This window comes from Mirounga angustirostris, unplaced genomic scaffold (assembly GCF_029215605.1).
Source record: "Mirounga angustirostris isolate CCGP_5_RB_7025 unplaced genomic scaffold, mMirAng1.0.hap1 SCAF_8, whole genome shotgun sequence".
Lineage (NCBI taxonomy): Eukaryota > Metazoa > Chordata > Mammalia > Carnivora > Phocidae > Mirounga > Mirounga angustirostris.
The window spans coordinates 35,641,326-35,666,376 of record NW_026991716.1 but is presented as its reverse complement, the minus strand read 5'-3'; the positions used below and the strand labels follow the sequence as shown (position 1 = coordinate 35,666,376).

The following is a 25,051-nucleotide window of genomic DNA, read 5'->3' as shown; positions in this document are numbered from 1 at the left end:
AGGGAGGGTGCAGAAAAGTTTCCCTACCTCTCCTCCACCTGTTCTTGCTGCTCTAAATGTGTCTGTATAGGCCGCCTGATCCGGGAAAATGAATCACGTGTACTGTTATATTGGCTGTAGATACTCAAGCCAGTGGCTTTCGGGTGGGTTTGAGCAAGGGTTGTTGAGCACACCTTCTCGGTCCTTCTCCCTGGCTCTGACAGCCAGTGGATTTGCTGCCATGGCAACAAGAGACAAGTGGTTTAACTGTACAAAGCCCCGGTAGGAAGAAGGGGTTGGCAGTAGGTGGAAGGGAGAGTAGCATGGGGGACACAAGGGGAATGGGAAAGAAGGGGGATGTTGGTGGTAGGTCAGAGGGTAGCAGACCTGCCAGGATATGGAGGAGCTCTGGTAAAAGACTCTGTCCTAGCACAGATTCAGGACAGATGTGGGCAGCCTTCCATGAGGACGGCCTCCACCTGAGGACAGCCCAGAGCCAGTTTCCTTGAATGCTGGCATGATCCAGAAGGGACTCCACTCCCCCCTACCCCACACCACCTTCTGAAGGCAGGTTCCTTCTCATGCCATCCATGTTATTATCTTTCCAACCACACAACTCAGGTGGTAAGGCCTAGGATGCATGCCTTGGCCACCCTCCATCCCCCAGACAGATCCCCTACTGTCAGGACAGAGGCCAGGGTGGCATGAGTGGGGCATTGGCCTCTGCCACCAAGGAGCAATCCTTTGACTGGGTTTGAATAGGAGCTGAGCTCTCAAGTTGGGAAATGTGAAATAGAACTTGGGGCGCCTGGGTGGCTCAGTTTTTAAGCGTCTGTCTTTGGCTCAGGTCATAATCCCAGGGTCCTGGAATCAAGCCCCACATCGGGCTCCCTGCTCAGTGGGGAGCCTGCTTCTCCCTCTGCCTCTGCCTCACTCCCCTGCTCGTTCTCTCTCCCTCTCGTTTTCACTCTCTCTCTTAAAAATAAATAAATAAATAAATAAATAAATAAATAAATAAATAAATAAAGGTAGTAGTGGGAGGTGGGGGTTGTACCGGATAGTACCTTTAACGTGATGAGAATGTCACATGACCCCTATGGTCTTCTTTTTTTTCTTTTAAGATTTTATTATTTATTTGAGAGAAAGAATGAGCGGAGAGAGGGACAGAGGGAGAGGGAGAAGCAGTCTCTGAGCAGGGAGCCCGACATTGGTCTCAATCCCAGGACCCTGGGATCATGACCTGAGCCAAAGGCAGATGCTTAACGACTGAGCCATCCAGGTTCCCAACCTCTATGGTCTTCTTCTCAAAATCCTATAACCCCAGTCCAATCATGAGGAAAAAACCTGGGGACATTCTACAAAATACCTAGCCAATCCTCCTCAAAACTGTCAAGGTCATCAAAAACAAGGAAGGTGTAAGAAACTGTCACAGACAGGAGGTGCCTACGGAGACAGGACAACAAAAGGTAATGTGCGAGCCTCAAAGGGGTCCTAGGTCAGAGCAACACATTAGGGAAAAACTAAGAAACTTCAACTAAAGCATGGACTTTAATTAATAATCATGTATCAGCATTGTTTCATTAGTTGGGACAAATGTACCATACCAAGGTAAGAAAGTATAATAAGGGAAACTGGGTATGAGGGACATGGTAACCCTTTGTACTATCTTGGCAACTTTTCTGTAAACCTAAAACTCTTCTTTTGTTGTCGTGTTTAAGTATGGTTGATACATACTGTTACATTAGTTCAGGTTTACAACGCAGTAATTCCACAAGTCTATACGTTATGCTATCATCTGAAACTATTCTTTAAAAAAAAAAAAGGCCAGCCAGTGAGCCCTCCACCACCTGATTGACATTTTCCCTGGACTTCCGCATACCCCCCCAAGCTGACCCTAGGTGCCAGTACTTCCGCTTACTTTCCAGTTTTAGGAAACACCTCCTATCTGAGCCCCTAAGTCCAGGGTCAACAATTAGCAAAGTGTGTTCTGTTTGGTTAGCCTGGTGTTTTAAAAGGCAGTGTAGATCCGGAAATGAAAAAATTGATAAGTTGGACTTTATTAAAACTTAAAACACTGCTCTGCAAAAGACACTGATAAGAAAAGGAAAAGATGAACCACAGACTAGGAGAAAATATTTTCAAAACATGTATCTGATAAAGGACTTGGATCCAAAATACACAAAAACTTAAAATTCGACAAATAAGGAAAACAAACCAATTTAAAAATGGGCAAAGGATCTGAACAGTCACCTCACCCAAGAAGTTTTACAGATGTATGTGTATGACAAAATGCTCAAAGTCATATATCATTAGGGAATTGCAAACTAAAGCAACAATGAAATACTGCTACACACCTATTGGAATGGCTAAAATCCAAAAACAATGACATCCGCAAATGCTGGTGAGGATGTAGAGGTACAGGAACTCTCCATCTTTGCTGGTGGGAATGCAAAATGGCATGGTCCCTTGGGAAAACAGTTCGGTGGTTTCTTACTAAACTAAACATATTCTTACCATACGATTCAGCAGTCATGCTCCTTAGTATTTACCCAAGTGAGTTGAAAACTTAGATCCATACAAGAACCTATGCCTGGGTGTTTACAGCAGCTTTGTTCATAACTGCCCTAAACTGGAAGCAACCAAGATGCCCTTCAAACGATGAATGGACAAATGAACTGTGGTATATCCAGATTATGGACTATTATGCAGCGCTAAAAAGAAATGAGCTATTGAGCCATGAAAAGACATGGAGGAAGCTTAAATTCATACAACTGAGTGTAAGAAGCCAAACTGAAAAGGCTACATACTGTGTGATTCCGACATGACATTCTGGAAAGGGCAAACAAAACTATGGAGGCAGTAGAAAGACTAGTGATTGCCAGGGCAAGAGGGGAGGGGTGGAAAGGATGAATGGGGGAACACCGGGGATTTTTAAGGTAGTGAAACTATTCTGTATGCTATGTAGTGGTGGGCATATGATATTATGCATTTGTTAAAATCCACAGAACTGTACAACAGAAAGAGTGAACCCCCAGGTAAACTATGGACTTCAGTTAATAATAATGTATCTATATTGGTTCATCAGTTGTAACAAATGTACAGCGCTAACGCAAGATGTTAATAATAGGGGAATCCACAAGGCGGGAGAGGGGAGATAAGGGAACTCTTCTGTACCATCTGCTCAGTTCTCTGTAAATCTAAAACTTCTCAAAAAAATTAGTTCATCAATTTAAATTCTTTAAAATGGTAGTGTAAGTAGACTTGCTCTACAGCAATGCAGATAGTCTAGCCTTATCGTCCTACACCGGTCCTCTGTGCATCCCTCAGGTACCTGCCGACCTCTGGGACACTTGAGTTTGCAACCCCTATATAGCGGCCTCCTTCCCCTGAAACTCCTGGACTGCACAGAACATGTTTGAAACATGTTTGGCCCAGCCAAAAGGACAGGGCTTTCCCTGGTCATTGCTCTGGCTTGGTCCCAAGCTTCTCATGTGTCCCACACATTAATAAGGTCTCCTCCCAATGATGAGGCTCAGAACCCCTGGTTATTTCCCCAGCCTCTTTTCTAGATCTCTTGCATAGCTTCTTACTGGTAGAAATATCCTGCCCAGCAAATAGGTAGCTCCATCTCTAAGTTTTCTTTTGTTTCAAAGACAATGCATTGTGTGCATGTGTGTGTGTGTGTGTGTGTGTGTGTGTAAAGGCCCAGTATGCACACTCCAGGGCTATAAGGTAGAAATAGACTACGCCTGCCAAGTAAAGTTCAGAATCCTGAATTTCAAAAGTGTGTATCAGATCACCCATGGGAGCTTTTCTCAAAATCTTGCTCCCAGAGCACTACCCCAGGCCCCTTCAATGACTGCTGGCAGGAGGCTCTTTGGAGAGATGGCCCAGATAGGCCTTGGAGTGCTGTTCATCTCCTGTGGCAACCGGTGCTCTGGAGGGACTTCTAACCCTCGGCAGAGATAACCAAGCATCCTGAATGGTATTTGCTAAGACACCTCAACTGTGAGTGTTTGGCACCCCTAAATTCCCTCCATGCAGCAGTTTGGATTCCCAAAATTATAGTCAGAAGGTTTCCAATAGGTGAGAGGAAAAGTTCCCTGCTGGAGACTGGAAAGGGAGAGGCGTAGGGCTCTACCTCTGACCGAGAAATCACCTGCCACGTGCTTTATAATGCTGGCAGAAAAGAGCTTACAGGACTCTAGCAGGGACGAGGTGGGAAAGGCACACTGTCCCACGTCATCATGGCTTCTCAGACATTCTCTGCCAATATCCAGCAGTGGAGTATGAGTTGTTGGTGTCTTTAAATTCCCCAAGGAGACAGCTTTAGCTTTCTTCTCTTACTTCTTTTTACTTCTTCTCTTTCTTTCTTCTCTTTTCTTCTCCTGGGCCTTGTAGGCCAAGCACTGAGCAAATGTGCAGCATACAATCATTGTCCCTGCTTTACAGATGAGAACACTCGGACTCTGAGAGGTCAATTAACTTGCTCAGGGTCTCCCAGCTAATCAGTGGTAAGGCAGGCTTGGAACCTGTCAGTGCCCAGCTACTCTGCTCACTCCTCACATCAGTGACTGCCCTTGAGGAGCACATGTATATTCTCTTGCTTAGTAGGAGGTGGTCATTTTCCAGCCCATATTCTGTGCTATTTTATACAACTTTGCTTTCTTTATATTCTACCAAATGCCAGGTCCTCCTGCTTGGGACCTCCCCTCTTTCAATGTGTCCACAGCCTGATTTTTCCAAGGGGCCAGGATTCTCAAAAAGCAAATCTACACTTGCCTACAAAGCCAACATCTGACTGGAAAACCAGAACTCCCTGCTATTTGCCCCCACCACTTCTGCTGAGAAGCCCTGAATTCCATCCCCTCATTTAACTAACTGAGGCCCAGAAAGGAAAAGGGATGTTTTTATCGCTGTAGTTGATAATCCTGAACTTCAGGCTCCAGGCTGAGTGGTGGTGCTTTCTTTCTTCCTACTTCCCTCCCCCCTGCCCTCTCCCTGCTTCCTCTCCTCTCTTGCTTCACTCCTGCACTCCATTCTTCCCCATCCCTTTCTCCCACTCTCTTGCTCTGCTCATCTTTATCCCCACCCTCCATTCCCTTTCTCCTTCTTTTTTATTTGTCTCCCTCCCTAGGCATCATGCCCCTCTCCCATGCTCTCCATCAGCCAAGCCTGCCTCTCCATATTGCTTGTCCATTTGTCCCCTCTGCCACCAGACTTTACCTGTCAGCTTTTGCAAAAGGGTGCCCAGCATGGAAAAGGCTAAGAACCAGCCACTGCACAGGGCCTCTTAGAATCTTCTTGGGGAACCACTATAAGAATCATGCTCCCCTCCCAGCACCCACTGGTGTGAGAAGTGGCACCATGGCATTCCTGAACATTCCTTAGGTATTTCAATTGAAAGAGACCCTTAACCCTGAAGCTCTGAGCAGTGGATTTCAGAGGTATGCATCACATCACCATGGGTTACCTGCAAGGAGTCCCCTCAGTTTAGACTTTCACAAAGGATGTCTGAAACAAATCCTCATTTTAGTTCTTTCAAGCAGCAGACTCTTGGGCAAGGCAGCTCCCTCCTTGTGGATTTCCTCATCTCATCTTCAAGATACATCTAGGTCCCTCTGACACTATCATTCCATGAGCAGATAAATGTGCCAGTGCCATGGAAGGAACTGCAGGGGTGAGAAAGCCAGAGTCCACTGGCTTTTTCCCCCGAGCTCCAGAGTGGCTGCTCTGGATGGACTCACTGCAGGCCTGGGGCTAGTCCTCTGCTCCTCAGGTTCTGGAAGAAACCTGATCGAATCACTTCCTCAGGGATGGCCTGCGGGCTGATCACACTAAATTCACAACACTCTGATTGGCAACCCAGGAGGCCTTTTATTAATACTACTCATTAACCCTTATTAAGAAAAAGATAGTTCTGATGGCTGGTGTGTTCTTTCTCCAGAAGGCACGTCAACATGAGAAATGAATGCAATGTGCAAGGCTGATTGGTCAGGAAAGCAGACAAAAGTAATTTGTGTTGTGATCCTAACAGTTCAGAAACTGAGCTGTGGCATCCACGGGCACTCTAGCAGCTTTGAAACTGGGGGAATCATCTTCCTCAGGAGCCCCAAGCTTTCACATTGTGCCATCCTCCTGCACGGTTGCAGCAATATGCTGGATACCCCCATCTTTCCACGGTGCTGATCACGACACCTTTCTGCCCTGTCCATGTCCATCTCTGCCCCTCTGCCACCCACTGCCAACCCTCAACTGTTTGTACCTGTGGATGCTCCCTGGAATCTTAGTCAAGGAGCCACTGGGAATCCACTGGAAATCCACTGAGTTAATGAGCCATTCGAGTGCCAGTGACCTGATCTTGCAAGACTTGCTACAGTTTCAAAACTGACTTGAACCTGGTGTAATCAAAGCTCCTACAGAATGGAAGGCCCTTTCTCCTTCCCTTCTGGAGGCCTGCACCAGGAACCATTCAGAAGGAGCCCTGATCATTGACCACCGTTCTCCAAAGAAAAGCATGCAGAGCCTGCCACCTTGTGGCTGCCTCTGGTTCTACAGCATCCCTAACCAGACAGCACAGATGCTCCCCCCGCCACCCACCCACCAACTAGCCAGTGCAGTCTCTGGGATGCAGGGAAATAGGCATGAGGATGGGGGGATTCCCAGGCTCTGATTTCCTTACCTGTTTGTTTGACCCACAGTCTCAAACCTGTGGAGGCAGGCCCAGGGAAAGAGGCCCTGCAGCTGGCTGAGATGGGAGAGGGCAGAAGGCTGGAACGGGGGAAGGGGCTGTATTCATGGGTAGGGCAGCAGGTTGTTGGGCCTATGGAGTGCCTCAGATGGATGGTGCAGGCTAGGCAAAGCCGGCGCGCCTGCCTAACCCTAGCCCACCTCTCAGCCTGAGTGTCCCCATCTGTAAAGGAAGGTTCCGACCAGGTGACCTTTTAGGTCTCTTCCAGCCTGATATGGTGCCTAGGCAGGACCATTCCAAAGCAAGGGAGAGAACCCCAGCCTGTCACTGGCATCCTGGGACAGTGTTGGCCTCTTCATCTCCCAAGGGGCACTGTTGGGTTCTGCTGTTTGCAACCAGGAATCCAAGGCAAGGCGCACACATCAGGCAGCCTAGTTAAATGGGCAAAAATGCACCTGCCTGAGCTGTTGGGTCTGACTTGTCACTTGGGATCAGGGGCTCGTCAGTCGGTGTGGCCAGAGGTGAGCCATGCATCTCCAGCCGAGTCTGGTTGATAAAGTATCATGGCTGAGAGGGCACCTGGGTGGCTCAGTTGGTTAAGCGACTGCCTTCAGCTCAGGTCATGATCCCGGAGTCCTGGGATCGAGTCCCACATCGGGCTCCCAGCTCAGCAGGGAGCCTGCTTCTCCCTCTGACCCTCTCCGCTCTCATGCTGTTTCTCTCTCTCTCTCTCTCTCTCAAGTAAATAAATAAATAAAATCTTTAAAGTATCATGGCTGAGAGCACGGATTCTGACCCCTCACAGAGTCATGGATCAGATTCAGATTCTGCCCTTAGCCAGCTGGTAATGTTTAGAATTTCTTTAACCTCCCTAAGCCTCCATTGTCTCACCTGTGTAATGAGGATAATGAGGCTATTGACAGGAGGAAATGGCATGATGTTTGCAGAGCACTTTCTAGGACCTGGTGAGTAGACGGTGTCTATAAATGTCAGCTATTCTGCTGCGAGCGTGCACTGTTCTTCCAAGTTAAAGGAAGAATGACCCCAAAGGCAATTGAGAGGTCATCCCGGCTGCCTCCTCCATTTCAAAAGTGGGGGGGCATTGTCTTGCTTTCAACAGACCAAACAGCCTCTACCCAAAGCTGTGGGGCAGGGCCTCCCTGCAAAACCATGAGGGCACAACCCCTGCCCTGCAGATCCCAGCAGGCCCTTTACTCAGTGGATCCAGAAGATGGGACCATCACCCCAGTGAGTCCAGAGGGCAAGAACATTGGACCAGAGAGGATTATTTTCAAGCCTTAAGATCTCATGGAGTTTGCACTGCTAGGTTTCGGACCTGCTTGGGACTCATCACCCCTTCCTTCTTTCCTCTTTTTCCCTTGTGGAATGGGAATGTCTAACCTACACTGTCCACCATGGTATTTTGGAAGCACATAACTTGTCTGGTTTCCCAGGCTCACAGCTGGTGAGGAATTCCATCTCAGGGTGATTCGACTTCTAGTCTCACCTATATCTGATTTAGACAGGACTTTGGACTTTAGAGTTGATGCTGGGACAAGTTAAGGCTTTGGGGGCTGGTGAGATGGAAGGAATGTATTTTGCACGTGAGAAGGACATGAATTTGACGATGGTGTGGGAGGGGGCAGGGTAGAATGTGATGGACTTAATGTGTCCTCTAAAAATTCATTTGTTGAAACCTAATGCCAAATGTGATGGCATTTGGAGGTAGGTCTTTAAGTCACGAGGATGGAGCCCTCATGAAGGGGATTAGCACCTTCGTAAGAAGAGGCAGAGAGCTAGCTCACCTTCTTTCCAGCCTGTGAGAACACAGGAAGAATTTGGCAGTCAGCTGGAAGAGGACTGGTGTGAGAACATGACCACGCTATACCCTGGTCTCCAACTCCCAGCCTCTAGAACTGTGAGAAACAAATTCCTGTTGTGAGCCACCGGTCTAGGGCGTTCTGTGATAGCAGCCTGAGCTGACCACAACACCAACCACGACACAGGATTCCTGGCTCCTCTCGTAGTCAGCTCAGGCTGCCATAACAAAATACCATAGACGAGCTGGCTTAAACATTAGGAGTTTATTTCTCACAGTTCTGAGGCTGGAATTCCCAGTCGAGGTCCAACAAAATCAGTTGCTGGCAAGGACCCTCTTCTCGGCTTGCAGATGAGTTTCTCCCTGTGTCCTCACATGGTGGCGAGCTCTGATCTCTCTTCCTCTTCTTGTAAGGGCACCAATCCCCTCATGGGGGCCCCACCCCAATGACCTCATCAAAACCTGATTACCTCCCAATGGCTTCCCCTCCAAATACATCACACTGTGGGGCAGGGCTTCCACATATGAATTTGGGGGGACACACACATTCAATCTGTACAGCTCCTAAATATAAACCTAAATTTCTTTTCTGTAAATCTCCTCCCACTCCTTTTCCTTTTTTCTTTGTTCTTTTGCAGCGAAGTGAACGCCAGGAAAATCTTGCCCTCGCCTTACCCCACCCCACAGAGCCGGGAGCATGACAGCACCAGAGCCCCCCTGGAAGGCAGGTCTGTCTTCTCCTCCCTCTGATGCCTGTGGCAGCCCCTGCCATGGTGGAATAGGTCAAAATTGCCAGTTCTCTTGTCCCACATCCTGCGAGCCCCTTGTCTGGTAGCTGCACAGAGCTCAGGGCTAGCCTCCACCCCCCGCCCCGGTACCCTAGGAATACCCTGGAGTCTCTCACAGATGCTGAGTCCCAAAGCTGGGAGGTTTTCTCCCAGGGCCCCATGCAGGCAGACTTGCTTCAAGTCTCCTTGTAAATAGATGTACCCAGGGCCATTAAAGGAAAGAAGAGCTGGCCCATGGACCGTTCCAACATGGCCCACTAGTCCCACCACAGGGTCCCAAGGCAGAGAAGGATAGAGAGTTAACAAGCCTAGCCTCAGGCCCTGGGCACCATTCACTGCAGACTGAACAAAGCTGACAAGGCCTCTCCCCAGCAGTGCTCTTTATGCCCCCGACTAGAACTCTTGAGCACCCTTCTTCACCTACACACCTCCCAAGCTGTCGAAGGTGAGGTCCAGCCATTCCCCTCCCAGAGCCCAAACAGAAGGAACAGCTCCGTGCTGCCCCATGGGAGCACTTCTCCTCGATTGCAGCTGGATGCCAACACAAACCATTACTTGTGATCATGAGCAGCCCTTTATTATGTCCTGTCCTCACTGCCTTCTGAGACAGTGGACACTGTCACCTTCTGTGTGGAGTGACAGGATGAGGGGTGCACTTGGCAAGCCAGGAGGGCACTGCTTTGAATTTTCTTTAGGGGTGATTTATTGGATGGAAAAAGAGGAGGGAGAAAGGCACATGTGCATTCTTCCTTTTTTAAGGGGATTTCTTGGAAATTCCACACTTCTTACCAATCTCATTGGCTGGAACCTGGTCACCTGATTGCACGTAGCTGCAAAGGAGGCTTGGAAATGTAGTATTTTTTTTTTCCAGCCTTGGTAACATATTCAGCTAAATATCATGTTTTTATAAAGAGAGGAGAGAACAGTTATCTGCCCCAGGAGCAACTAAGCCATGGTAGGGTATGGGGACGCACAGGGGAGATGTCCTTCAGGATATGCCATCTAAGTTGGGTGCTGAAGGAGACAGTCAGGCCCCAGGTGGAATAGCCTTGGTGCGGGCAGGAGTTGGGAGGGATGGGAAAGGTGCTGAGACAAGGCATAATCAACTATGCAAAGGTCTTGGAGAAGAGCAGTCCAGGAAAAGGAGACAGCTAAAGCAAAGGTCCTGAGGCCAGAAGGAACTCATGTCATTGAGTAACAGAATAACAGAAAGAAGGGCAGGGTGGCTGGAGCATGGTACACCAGGGGCCAGATCACACAAGACGAGAGTTTGAGTTTCATTCCAAGAGTGATGCGAGAAGCCACTAATGGGCTTAAGGTTTAGGGTTAGGGTTAGGGGTTAAGGTAGGGTTAGGGTTAGGGTTAAGAGAGGACATGACACGTTTGCAGGTGAAAGGATTTCTGTGGCTTCTGCCCAGATACGGTGCAGGGGTGAGGAGGCAGACTGTGGTCCCACAGCCTCCTGGGTGAGATCCGTTCTCTGAACACAGAAAGCACTTTGGAAAGGTAAGCATGGAGTCCAAATGTAAGGTGCAGTGATGTGTGACTTGTGGTTGTCCTCAGCATCCCTGAGAGGCCAGCATCATCTGTCCCTCTCACCGGGGACAGCCAGACGGACTCGGACATACTGGCATTCATTAAGGCCAGACAGAGCATTCTGCAGAAGAAATGTAAGTGCACCTTCCTCCAGGGCTCTGCTCACCAACCCTTGGGTGAGGGAGGGGAAAGCCCAGAGTGAGCTGAGAAGGAAGTCGGAAGCGTCCTGCATATTCCTGAAACCACAGGACTGACCCTGTGGTCACCTCACACATGCCTAGCATCTGCTTCCTCCAGGAAAAAGCTCCAAGAGGCAGCATCACAAACACCAAGACAGGCTCAAAGGGGTGCGGGCCCAGGTGTTCCCACCCTGCTTGGCAAAGCTTCCTTCCCTCTTCCAGATCTTCGGCTCCTTGTGTTCTCTGTCCCCAAAGCCAGCTCACCTCTGTTCAGCCTTTTCCATACAGGAAGGGGCTGAGTGATGATTTGGTGGCGTGAGTCCCTGGCTAGAATTATCATTCTCCTGTTGGAGCCTGGTTCTTACCAATGAGTTGTAGACATAATCACCATCTACAGGCTCAGGCCTGAGGACACCATTAACAGTTGAAGAAGAAATACTTGTGGTGTGTCAGACAACAGGAAGAGAACGAAAAGGCCCTTCCTGGCCTTTGTCACCCGCTTCCCCCCATCTTCCTCTTGGCAGCTGCTGCCTGGCTGTGGACAGGCCTTCTCTTCTCCTGCCTCCCTCTCCCCAGAGACCCCCAGGGATGAGACCCAGGACCCCTGAGCCCATCCGTACTTTTAACCTCATTCCAGTAAGCCAAAGGCTAGCAGAGGACCGGGCACTGCTTCCCCGTGATGGATAAAATGGCAGACTTGGATCCTATCAGGAGTGACACCTGCCCCGAGAGGCCCACATTCATTTTCATGGCCAGCTCTCTGCAGTTCAGACACTAGGAGGTTCGCACATGGGTGGAGCGTCGCAGGCAAAGGCCGGCCTTGGCACGTCATGCGCACCGACAGCGGGCAGGCGCGCTTGCCGAGATGCCAGCCAGCCCACTGTTCGCTCTCGGGGAGCAGCACCACTGCGAGGTCTCTCTGAGACCTGAGATAGGCTCTGCCACCAGCCTGAGGTGACACATAGCTCGCCTTCTCTCCTCCATTTCCTTGTTGAAAAAAGAGAGGACACCAACAAATAGGGAAGATCACTTGAGGTGCTGAGCTAGAGAGCAGGAGCCAGCTCAACAGGCCTTGTGGGCGAGGGTAAGGGGCTTGGCTTCTAGCCAAGAAGTGAAGGCTCCCTGAAGAATTTAAGCCATGGCGTGATGTGGTCTGACTGGGGCTTTGGCAAGCTTACTCCGACCCCTGTACACAGCCGAGGCTGCAGGGGCCCAGGAATAGCAGTTATGCGGCTCCTGGGGAGGTCCAGGCAAGGGGTGAGGGTAGCCTGGCCCCAGCAGCAGGTTGGACGTGAGTCGTGAAGGAGAGGAGAGCCAGGAGGGCTGGTGGGCACCCGCTCTAGCAGCTAACCGGGTGGGGATGCCATCGGCAGAAAGGCAGGGAGGCGTGGACCCCAGACAGAAGTTACTGGGGGAATTCAGAGTTCCAGTTGGCCCATCCGAAGTTTCAGAAGCCCCCTGAGACCCCAGAGGAGATAAGCAGGCCCTTGAACACGAGTCTGGGTGGACTATAGCACCATGCCCTGTGTGAAATCCCTGTCGAAGAGAGCAAATAGGGTTATTCTAATCGCTGACACAGACCGCTGGGGCACTCTGACGTTTGGAGGTGAGCGGGAAGATCCAACCAAAGCTACAGAGAAGGTTTGGCCAGGGCGAGAGAAGGGCCAGCAGGGGAGTGAGCGTGGCCTCAGGCAGGCCTGCAGGAGAACGTGGTCCAGCGGAGACGGGCCACTAGAGCCCAGGGCTGCTGGAGGCTGAGGAAGCACGAACGGGACGCTGCCCACTGGCCACTCACCCGTCACGGTGGGCTGGACAAGTGCCCTGTAGGCGGGGGGTGGGGGGGGCGGGAGGACGAAAGGCCCATTGCAGTGGTTGAGGAAAGAAAAGAAGGAGAGCAGAGATGGGGAGTGGGGCCAGCTGTCCCAGGGGCTGAGCTGGGAGGAGGCTGAGGCTAAGGAGAAGCAGGGGTTACACAGACGTGTTCTCACAGACTTAAGTGGAGTGAGCGGTTGGCATTTGGAGCTGGGAGATTCCCCTCCCCTGGAACAAATGCACAGAAATCAAACATCATTCATCCCCTCAAGAAGTCCACATAAGCAACATTTTTAAGTTATGTTTACTGAGCTTTTGCCCGCATAATAAAGACACTATTTCCAACCCTCTCAGAGAAGAAGAGGCATAAACCCAAGGTCTATGTCAGGATGGTGTCTTCCTGCTAACCCAGTGCCCAGATGGTACAGAAAGCTGTGCTGAAAGGCGGGCGCTCTTAGTGTACAGAGCCTAGAGTCTGATCCCCCTTTTGACAGGTGGGGAAACTGAGGCACGCAACAGTTGAATGGCAGAGCCAGGATAACCCAGCTTTTCTGCACTCTTTCTGCGTGGCCACACTGTCTTGAAAAGCCGCTCTGTGGTCGGTCGGGTGTTTGTCTCTTGGCCTCCACCCTCCCTGCAGCTGGGGAACTTTGTTCTCCAAACAAATAGCAGCCTGGAAGTAATTCATCAAAACAAAAGTTCAAGGGTTCAATTTTTATTCTTAAGGGGGAAAAAAAAGTAATCTTGGGTTCTTAGTGACCATGAGGCTGCAAAGGAAGCTGAAGAAGGGTGACAGGGGGTCCTGTTCCTCCAGGTCAGGGCCGAAGGGCCAGCAGGTGCAGCCTCTCCGACACGGGCGGCAGATGGCCAGGCCCCACCACGCAGCACTTTCTACGCAGCCCCCTTATCAGGCCTCCGCATCAGGCAAACATGCAGGCCGGGCCCCAGGCACCTTCCCCAGCCAAAGCAAACACTTCTCTCCCCTGCCCTGGGCTCCCTCCGCTCTTAATTTAGTGGCGCTGTCTGTCCGGGCTTCTTCAGGAGGGCTCATTATGGGGAATTTGTGACTATCAGCCTGGGAGCAGGAACCCAGAGAGGGTGATTGAACAGACGCCTCGCCCGCCAGCTCTTGCAGTTCACCAAGGGCCAGGATGAACCTAGTTGATTTAGGATCATGGAAAAGCTGTGGAATGTTTAAATCCCTGCCAGGGGCACGTGTGGACAGGTATATATCCCCCATACAGGGTGTTTGTCATCCATGGTGTCAAATCTGCTGGTTCTAACTGCCGAGGATGGCTTTAAAATCTGAGAAAATGAGGTTAACCCCTTTCTAGAGTGCTTTAAAAAAAAAAAAAAAATCTTCCTAATCCCTGAGTTTGGAACTTTTTGCCTGCGGACAGGAACCTCGGTGTGACCCCCATGACCACCACGCCCTCTTCTCTGGTTGGTGCCAGGAAGAGGCTCTGCCAAGTGCCTCAGAGCCCCCTGCCACCCCAACTCCTCCATCCGCACCCCGAGAAACCCTCCAGCTCTCCTTTGTGCAGGATCTGTCCCAGTGAAATGGAAAGAACCCAGAACTGGGAGGGAGGCAGCCCAAACCCAGGGCTCCCTTGCCCTCGGCCCTATATGATCTTGGGCAGCTCACCTCACACATCTCTCAAGTTCAGATTTCACCCCCCTCGGGGTGGCCAACCCCTCCTGAGATAACATCCATAGAAGTCCCCTCTAAGCAGCCAAGCACCAGGGAGCCGTTATTGGGGGAACTGGCCTCAGTGGTGAGAGCTTGCCCAACACAGTGAGGAGTGATTTCCTCTCCAGGATTGCTCTGCAGCAATACCCCCCAGTCTGGGAACCTACAGTCACAAAATGCCCTACAGACTGACGGCTCCACCACCACATCACGGGGGCTCAGCGGGTCCAGAAATGGCCCCTTTTATCTGGGGTTGAAGCCTGTGTCTGTGGGGCCCTCTGGCTCCTATTATGATAGCCAGACTTCAAGCAAATTAACTGCTTGTCACTCACACCACTCCTCACGTGCTAATGTGCCAGTAAATGTAGGGGTTTTGTTAAAACGTAGATTCTGGTCCAGGAAGTCTGGGTTGGGGGCCAAGATTCTGCACTTCTTAACAAGTTTCCTGGGGATGCAAGGGCTGCTGACTCGCACTTTGAGAAGCAAGGAGCCATGCTAGTTACCTTTCTTCTTCTGGGAACCTCATCTGCTCCATGGATCTGGATGTTCAGGAGGAGGCCCAGAGAACAAACATGATTTGCCCAGCCACACCACGGGTTGGGGACTGTCCTGGCTAGAATTCAGGGGCCCTGGTTCTTAGTCCAGAGAACCTTTCTCCGTGTCCAGCCATGTGGTCAGAAAGAGCCATCCTGGGATGTCACCTGGGTGGCTCAGTAGTTAAGCGTCCGCCTTCAGCTCAGGTCATGGTCCCAGGGTCCTGGGATCGAGCCCCACATTGGGTTCCCTGTTCAGCGGGAAGCCTGCTTCTCCTTCTCCCACTCCCCCTGCTTGTGTTCCCTCTCTCGCTGTGTCTCTCTCTTGTCAAATAAATAAATAAAATCTTAAAAAAAAAAAAAAGAGCCACCCTGGAATATAATGAATATCAGGAGCAAAAAGCAAAAAGAGAATCTCTTGGAGAATTTAGCAGGGGTGTCTGTGAAAACCGTGCGGTTGGACCATGAGTACGGTTCCTGGCTCAGGGAGATCAAGCTTTTGCAGAGGGCAAAGGAGGCATCATCCTGCAGAGCTGGGGGAATAAAGGCAGCACCTGGGAGTTGGGGCACTGAGAGGCGCACCACTTCAGAGCTGAGGAGAGTGGCTTGCAGCCTCCTCCCCATGCCCCGCGCCCTTCCATCTGGGGAGAAATCGGTGCCCCCGTGCACAGCCTAACCAAGAACATCCCGTCTCCTTTCAGGTTTCCAGTAGGTGTCCATCGTGGCTGCAGGAACAGAGTACGGATGAAGGAAGGCACCTTTTCTCACTCATCCTGGCTTCAGACGTGATCTGCGGTCTGCTGAGAGCAACTAGTGATTTTGGCTCCAATAGAAGGGGCTGTGTTTCCCTAAGGATGGTGTCCTGAAGGCTGCCGGCGAGGCTGGGGCTAGGGCTTAGGGTGCCATCCTTGCTGTGGGTGCTGGAGACAATGCCAGGGTGCCAGGGGTGGGACAGGGGCTTCTGCTCACTCTTATGGTGCTGCTTCCCATGGTCGATTACAAACCCGGGACATTATGAAACAGTACCATCAGAATGTAGTGGCAGGGGAAGCTCGTGCTGGTAGAATATGGGAGAAATGATAACCCATTATTTTTAGCTAACTACCAGCCAGGTGTAGGAGCCCAGGAATAGCTGGGGCAAGCCAGGCAGGACAGGGTGTCAGAGCCCAAGATAAAGCAGCTGAATACAAAGCATCTTGATGGCCAGTCCTGATCTCCCAAACCAAACCTTCCACTATCACCCTTACAGCCCGGATGACCCATAGACAGCACCCGAATCAGCTATATTTCCATCAGGGTCCAAGGACATCGCTGCACCCGAGAGCAGGAGATGGCTCCCGGGAGCCCTGCAGAGAGCTTGAGAGGGGGCAGTATAGGCAGCTGGGGCCTCCCACCCTCACCGAGCCACTTGGGCAAGGATTGAGGCTAAAACCTTCCACTCCTACCAAGGAAACAGAGCTGCTGGGGGCTTGCCTCCGTGAGCCTTTTCAGCACTCCAGGGCCTGGCTGCAGGATAGAGACCCAGAGGAGGGTGGGCCAGCCCTCAGGAGGCCCTTGGAGAACTGCCACCTGGCCTGCGTAAGGGCAGCATCAGCAAGGTCCCAAACCAGCTGTAGGAGGGGAGGGGTGTGGAGTGGGGAGAGGATTGGCACTGCGATGAAGCTAAGTGAATAAAAGTGTCCGTCTACCACTCCCACTATCTCTGTCCTGTAAATACAGGACCTGCCACCACAGAAAGAGCAGAGAGAAAATACATATAATTGGCTTAATTTCTCCCCTTGCCAGGACTGGGTAAAAGGATCATGTGAGAGAAGGTAGATGATCACATTTTAGAGCCAGTCTGCCCATAGAGCCCCTCTAATCCACACCCCTATTGATAATATTAGAAACCTGAAACAGAGAGGAGGGACTGGCTTCTAAGAGCTTTGGGGGGTTTTCCCTAACCCCCCAACTAGAGCCACCCCCATTTCTCTGTTTCATTTTCCCCATCACTACATGACATATTATCTTTCTTTATTTGCTTATTTTTTTATGGCCTGCCACCCCTCCCTGAGACTAAAAGCTCCATGACAACAAAGACCTATAGGTCTTGCTCACCGCCGTGTTCCCAGCACAAGTTCGTACTGAATAAATAATCCTACAATTAATGAGTGGCAGAGTCAGAACCCAGATCTCCTACTCTCGGGCTCACATCTGTCCCACGCCTTTACTCTGGCTCTGTGACTGAGGCCCATCAAGGCAGAGTCCAGTCTCTCTGGTCGACCCGGTCCCTCATGGTTCTGTGGCACATAGTAAGTCCTCCATAAAGTCTATAGAACCCAGGAAGATCAAACAGAGCCCTTCCAGCCTGATCCTAGAAGCCTCCCCAAGTCCACAGGGCTGACACGTAGCAAACAGACACACGCTCTCAAGAGCGCTGAAGGCAGCATGGAGTTGACCAGAGCTCCTCAGAGACAGCCTCAGTGTACCTAGCACACCTGAGTGCCTTCAGCCCTCTAGAGCTGGTTAGAGTCTATTGACTTTAGATCTCCTGCTGAGAACTTATCTCCAGGATCCAAAGGCCTTATTGACAGAGATGTGTGGTATGGCCCCATGCAGGGTGTGAACCCACCTCCTAGAGCAGAGAGAAAAGAAGAGAGAAAAACAGACAGCTGGGTCATGGTGTCCCGCAGGGAGTCATATACAAAGTGTATGCAGCCACTGGAGAGGGAGCCGCCTCTCCAAAGGTCCCCTCTCAATGGAAGCTGGGCTTTGGACATGGACACATGCTTGAGCACAGTGCATCTTCTCCAAAGTTCACTGGCCTCTAAAAGGGAGAAATGGATGCAAGGCTCTGGAAAGACTGTCCAGCAACCCTGAGCTCAGTGGAGCATCTGAGTTCACTCCAGGCCAAACTGGAGCTTTCCAAGACGTCTTCTGGAAAGTAGCCTGGCCGGTGACTCCAGCCCAATCCCTACTAGAATTCAATTTGCTCTGCTATTCACTTGACAGGGATGTGAGGAGAAGGAGGGTGGTCTAGATGTTAGGAGGAGGGCTTGCTCAGATCTTGCTAAAAGGGATTTAGGAAGCAGATAAAGAAACTATGGTAGATCAAATAGCCAGTCTTAAGACTTTACCCTCTGTAATAAAATTATACATCCAAAGCTTTGCCATGGCCTCATGGTGGCAGGGTATACTTTCCTACCCCTTAAATTTGGGCTTGGTCCTGTGACTTGCCCTACTCCATGGGATGTTAGCAGACATGATGCAAGCCTTGCATGCTCGGGCTTGCCTCTTTGCACTCCAGGGATCTGCCTTGAGAAGAACATGCCTGGGATAGGTGCTGCCCCTTCAGCCTCCATCCCAGAACATACAGAGAGCATATCTAAGCCCAGCCTATAGCCTGGAGCCAAGCCCAGGACCTGTAGCTTGGAGCAGAGCTTCCCTGTCAAGCTCAGCTCAGATCAGCTGAACCCTGGCTGACCCAAAGACCCCATATAAGGCACTGAGACTTGGGGTGATCTGTTAGGGAGCATTAATTGTAGAAATGGCTAACAGATACAGATATTGAAACCCAGAAAGGGTAGATGGCTAGATGCAGAATTTCTCAAAGTTCACTCTTTTCTCCCATGCTCCCAGTGAAATGCACTTGAGAGTAAGCTGTGTATGAAAAAGTAGGACACCACTTATGACCATGATAGAGCAATAGGGACCTGATTTACCCTCCTGCTTGAAATAACTGAAAACTAGACAAAATGTATAAAACAATGGAAGAAGGCAGTACAGGACACCAACCGCCAAGAGAAGTGAAACAAGTGAAGTGAGCCCAAGATTGCGGAACTTAACTTCATGCAGGGCTTGGGCCTCAGTCCAGGAGAAGGCCACCATGGGGCACCTAGTGGTTTCCTGAGTCGAGGAACTGGTACCAGGGGTCCAGGGAGGCCAAGGTGGCTTCCACTGGCAAGGTGAAGTACAAGGGATGAGCAAGCTGCAGACAGAGAGAGTGGACAGACTCCAAAGATCTCCAGAGGGTACTGTGGAGACTCTCAAGTCTTCAGCTCACAGCTGGGCAGTGCACGGTGGGGAGGAAATCAGTCAGGGCTGGGGAAAGAACCACCAGAAAGGAGCAGGTGGAACCATTTCCAGAAATAACACAGGGTTGGGAATAGTTCATGCTCCCAACAGCCACAGTGGAGAAGCCTTCTCACAAAAGAGTCCTTGAACAGAAATCAAGTAAAGGTACTGCCACGGAAGTGGGGCCAAATTAGCCATAGATCAAAGCTCTTCTGGTCCTGCCTAACACAATCTAAAAAGTAGGCCTCAAGAGAGGCAAACTGTTTTCAGTGAGTTTCCAAACAAAGCTCAAAAATATGTAAAGGATCCCTGGGTGGCACAGTTGGTTAAGTCTCTGACTCTTGGATTCAGCTCAGGTCATGATCTCAGAGTTGTGAGGTCAAGCCCCACGTCGGGCTCCAAGCTCAGCAAAGAAGGAGTCTGCTAAAGTTTCTCTCTCCCTGTCCCTCTGCCTGCCCCCCAATCATGCACTCTCTCTCTTGCTCTCTCTCTCTCTCAAATAAATAAATCTTTTTTTAAAAAATATTTAAAGGAATTAAAAAAAAAAACCCTAACACCTAACAATGTAGAAGTGGCACCCAGTAAAAAAATGACCAAGCATTCAAAGAGGCAGGAAAATATGGCCCGTAGGAGAAAAACCAATCGAAAGAATTAGAAACAGACCCAGGAATGACACAGATGATTGAATTAATAGACAAGGACTTTTTTTTTTTTAATGCAATGGGTGTATGTTTAAAATATAGGGAGAAAGATGCCCCTTGTCATTCCTTAAATGTAAACATGACTCAATCATCTGGTCATTCTTTTAACAAGGATGTGCCATCCACTGTGCTAAGTTCCAATGGCTCAGAGGTGACCAGGACAGAGAAAGTGCCAGCCCTCTTAGAACTTACATTCTAATTAGGGAGACAGACAGCAATTAAACAAGGGAATCTGAGCTAAGATGGAGTTGGGGTGGGATAGGATGGGCCTGGACTCACCATCAAGATGGGTCAGAGTGTGAGAGCTGGGGCAGAGTACCGAGAGAAAGGTGGGAGATGCAGCTCAGGACTAGAATGCCAGGTCAGGGGTTCGATGATGTGAAGAAGCCTGGGGCTGAGCCAACAATTAGGAAGGTGGAGCATGGCAAATAGGGGGACTTGGGGGATCTGAGTCATTGAAGAATATGGAGGGAGAGAGTATCTCATGATATGTGTCCAGGGGTTTGCCAGGGCAACCAGGCAGAGGAGGTGTGGAAAAGTTGGCTGTGAATGTTAGAAGGTGAAAATGTCCATGTAAAATGTGGAAGGAGAAATAGCATTTCCTTTAACACAGGTTCCATCTCCGGTATGGCAGGTGGCCCCTGGCTATGGCCCTGGATGCTTCTGTCAGGGCTAGGGAAGAGGTGGCAAACTTTATTAGGGTTAACTGCTCTATTTGAGTTTCCATGGCCAAGTGCCAGCGAGCAGGGCTGAGCCCATGTTATGCACATTGAGGGGGAACTCAGAGCAACCAGCAAGCAGAAAGCTGGTGAGGGATGTCTCCCTCTCACTTTGCTCAACTCCTTGTCTTGAGAAGGCAGCACTTCCCCAGACCAGCCCCATGCCCCCTGCACTCCCTGTCCCATGTGTGAGATACTAATGTCATCTCTCCTCTGAAGTATCTTTTGGGTTGGCCTTTTCCATGACTCTCCTTAGAGCCAGGCAAGGAGATGCCCTCAGCCATGCCTCAGACACTTTAAAATGCCTTGCTGGAAAGTTTCTAAACCTCCCTCCAGCGCTGGGACCTGCCATGGCCAACAGTGTCATCAACTGGGCCCATGTGGGTCTCATTCCCTTTCCTCCCTTCAGGTTATTCTTTTTTTTTTTTTTTTTTTTTTTTTAAGATTTATTTATTTTACAGAGAGAACACAAGCAGGGGGAGCTGCAGAGGGAGAGGGAGAAGCAAGCTCCCCTCAGAGCAGGGAACCCAATGAGGGGCTTGATCCCAGGACCCTGGGATCATGACCTGAGCTGAAGGCAGATGCTTAACCGATTGAGCCACCGAGGTGCCCCTCTTCAGGTTATTCTTGCATGGGGTGGTTGACCAGATGCCCCAAGAGTACTCCAGGATTCATGCCTATGGAGTTGTGCTGGGGCCCCTTGGTCAATCCTTGGTTCCAGGAGAACAGCCTGGTGAGCAGATCATTCCACTGACCTGAGCATTCCACTCATGACATTGCTCAAGACTGGGCCACTCGAATGGTGCTGACCTGCTCACTTGAGTGACTCTCACGTAGAACAAAGAATCTTCACATGCACTGAATGGACAACAAACAAATCCATGAGTACCTGTTCTCTGCTACATTCTAAATCTTCACCAATAAATTATTATACCTCACATGGACTCATGAATTTGACATAATTTTTATCGAATTGCTTCTATAGAGAGGAGCAGGCCTGGCCTTTTCCGTACTCTCAGTTCCTCCATTCGCTACGTCTCTCAGGCCCTGGGGAGGCTCCACTCATCCCTGCAGCCAAGATGGACCATACCTTGGTCAACACCCCACATCCACACCCTGGTCCATGTCTTCCCAGGCTCATTTCTGCTTTTGCTTCATTGCATCTTACAGCTCTGGGTTTTTCCATAGTAGACAGACAGAAGGAGACATAGGGGCTTCTTTTGCGGGGGGTGGGAGGGCTTCTTTCATATGGGGTATCTGATGGAGGCTTATTCAAATTTAGTGGCCTTCGAGAGAGAGAGAGGCATGATCTTCCCACTTCCGTCGTCTCCCAAGGGCATTTGTCTGACAAGCTGAATGACTCCTTCATTCTGTTCCACAGATGAGCTATTGTCCTGCAGGATGTACAACTATAATGACTCAGAAAAAGGGGTAGAGAATTAAGAGTCTGACAGACACTGGCAGTGTCCCCCGGCCCACTTGGAGGTCACGTGAACAGTCCCCATTCCCACCAATAGCTTCATCTCAAGTACCTGTCTGTCTCTACCCAAAGGTTCTCTTTGGTCACGAGGGCACTCTCGGCACATATGCAGGGCAGCCCAGCAGTGCGGGAGTTAGCCTCTCCTGGAACAATCCAACTACTGAGGGGGAGGGGCTGGTGGATAAACACTCTCAGCTGCCTCTCCTCCCTGTGGGTCAACTCTGAAGTGTGTCCCACACAGTGTCCCAGAGCTCCCCCGCGGGGCTGAGCCCCAGCTGCCCACAGCGGTCACCTGTTCGATAACTCACCTTGTATTGACTGCCCCCCCCCCCCCCCCGTCTCTCCTCCCCATGCTCCTGGGATCATCTCCTAGGATCACTTCCCCCATGAACCGCTCGCACATCCAGATTTTGCCTCAGGGTCTGCTCTGAAGTGAGCCCAATGTGAACAAGGGCATCTATTTCAAAGTCACGAGTTGGGGGGCTCTTGCAATCAAGCCCTCGAGGCGGTAAAAGTGGGAGCCCCATCCCCAACTTCAACCAGAGCCCTGCTCTCCACAGTGCCACATACTGAGAGGCACAGGGAAAGATTTCGTGTGAGAAAGGAATCCTGCTGCTACAAAAAAACACAATGGAAAATCTGAACAAGGTCAATACCAGGTGTGTTTGTTTGTTTTAAGCCTTTCCCTCAAATCACCCCTCAGCTTTCTCCCTCCTCTCTGCGGGCCATGCCGTTGGGCTGGACCTTCCCAGCGATCACACTCTCTGGCCATGAGGGCAAAGCCCCACACGAACCTCCACCTCCCCTGCCCCCCCAGAGGACGCTCTCCCACACCCCTCACCGTGGGGGACATCCAGGAGCCTGGATGACCACACACAGGACCTGTCCTGCCACTCTGGCCCCGTGTTGCCGCCAATCCGGTGGGCGCAGGGAGGCGGCGTCTGAAACCAGGGCTCTTTCCCTCTGTTCGCCCTTTTCCCCACAGGGGACGTCCCTGGGGCAGGTGGGCCTTATCTTCTCCCTCCAGTTCCGGTTTGGAACGTGCCCTTTTTCACTCGTGCGGATATCTGCCTATCGAGTGACTCCCTGAGCGAATGCCGATGTTGGTTGGCGGGGTGGCGGCCTGTCCTTTTCCTTATCTCGGGGCTCATTCAGATGGAAAGGGGCCCCTGGCCCAGCTGCTCTGTTTACCCTGCATTCTCTGCCCATTGTACATGAAATTGATCTGAGAGGGGTTTTGTTTTTCTTCTTTTTCCTCCGGTCTCCTTATTAGTTCAGCCTCAGAAAGTCCCTTATCACTGCCGGATGTCAGGCCACACTCTGCCACCAGGCCTGGCCAGGTTTGACTCTCCATTAATTGATTTTGCCCTCCCCACTTGGGGAGCACGAATTGGCTCTGCCCATTAGCAGCAATAATTCCCTGAAAGGAATTAGAAATCATGCCCTGTGTCCATCCATCCCTCACAGTGGCGTGTGCCCACATGGGGACGTGTCGGGCAGGGAGAGGGAGTGCTTGAGGGCCAGGGGAGGTGCCCACAGTCATGTAAGTTCTCCCCTAAACTGGACCTAAGGGGGCCTCAGCTGACAGAAGGAGTGGCTGAAACAGGTCCCAGCACAGAGGGCTCAACGAGCGTGTGCTGAATCAGTGCAGGGAGAGAGAAAGAGGACTGCCTGTGTGGTGCACGGGGTCTTGAGGGCCTCTTTACTTGACCCCCATCCACCAGTTCTGCCATTACATTAACCACCCTTTGGCCCTGTGGCCTTGAGGTTTTCATAAGGACCCCCCATTAAACTGGAAGTGCTCCCAAGAAGGACTCTATCTAAATTCCAGTCAGGTCTCTGGGTGTCTGTGAAAAGTGAGCATGAGAACAGGACACGGGGCAGGGGGTGCAAGCAGAGGAAGGAGCATGAGAAGGGGAGAGCGAGCAACCGGGCAAGGGGGGGACAAGGTTGCTGGCACACAGGAGGTTCTCAGTAGGTAGGCTGCAAGCGAATGGAGTGTCTTGTCCCCGGTGAACCTGCCCAGGACATGAGGCTGCAGGAGGAGGGGAGAGGGGCCTCCAGTGAGGGCTGATTCAGCCCTCCCTCCAGCCCAACACATCAGAGACCTACCTCTGGCTCCCTGCACCCACCCCTTTCTCCCACACAGGTAGTCCACGCTCTTCCCCTTCATTTCCTTCCACCTTAGAACCACTACCATTACCTGTGGATGGTGTCCAGACCCGTTGAGGACACTCGGGCTACAGAGATTGCTAAGACATGCCTGAGATCCCCCAGACATCCATGGATGAGCTTTCTAAATGACACATAAGAGAACTCTTCACATGTTGAGCTTCTCTAGGGCAATAAAATAGGATTTGATTATTACATGGTCTTGAAGTGTAGCTACAAGCCTAGCTTAAAGCCAGGCATTATTAGCAAGTCTGTAATGATAAGATGGAGGCCCCGTCATCCCATCTCTCCAGACCATAAAGAAGAACCAGTCGAGGGTGAGTCTTGTGAGTCTTGACGCTTCCTTCCTCCTCCACAGCCCAGCCCGGTGCTGTCCGGGAAACCTCTGGGTGTAGAAGAGCCTCGTACAGGACAGCTTGAGATCCCCAGGTGGCTTCGGGGAACCCCGAACCAGCAGGATCACAGAGAAGGCAGCTGCCACGCCCAGGCCAGGCCCCACCCAAACCCCGGGAAGGATGAGGTGCTTTGGAGGACACAGAGGACACCACAGCCTGCCCTTGGCCCTGGTTACAGCACTGGGATGTCCCCATGTGCAGCCTCCACATCCTGCCTGCACCTCGGGTCCCTGTGACTTCTTATCCTGGTTTGGGCCTCAGAGCAGATTAAGAACCTATGATGCTCCCACTCTCCTGATCACCCTCGTACTTGAAATGGTAAAATTCTCCCCCTTGGCTTTTGCTTTCTACAATCTCTTTCTCTTCCCCTCCCTCGTGCTGGACATGCAGGCCACCATCTCTGCCTCCCCATAGCCCTTTCCAAGTGACACCTGTCCGTGTGCAGGGGCAGAGAAGCTGAAGGTGGTGCCCGACGCAAGGACGGCCAGATACCTGTGAGGTGGC

At 51.0% G+C, this 25,051-nt stretch overlaps 1 protein-coding gene across 2 annotated transcripts in view; it reads left to right on the top strand.

The window, feature by feature from the left end:
- KIF6 (kinesin family member 6) overlaps positions 1 to 21,436 on the top strand; it is a 442,506-nt gene extending 421,070 nt beyond the window's left edge. The window contains exons 20-22 of one of the 2 annotated variants that reach the window (XM_064597574.1): positions 9,128 to 9,217; positions 10,841 to 10,947; positions 15,729 to 21,436. In XM_064597574.1, coding sequence (XP_064453644.1) covers positions 9,128 to 9,217; positions 10,841 to 10,947; positions 15,729 to 15,739 — 208 coding nt within the window. In that variant the 3' untranslated portion in view covers positions 15,740 to 21,436. Of the gene's footprint in view, positions 1 to 9,127; positions 9,218 to 10,840; positions 11,146 to 15,728 lie in introns of those variants that run through there. The other variant, XM_064597573.1, reaches the window with a different exon arrangement.
- The last annotated feature ends 3,615 nt before the right edge of the window (positions 21,437 to 25,051 follow it).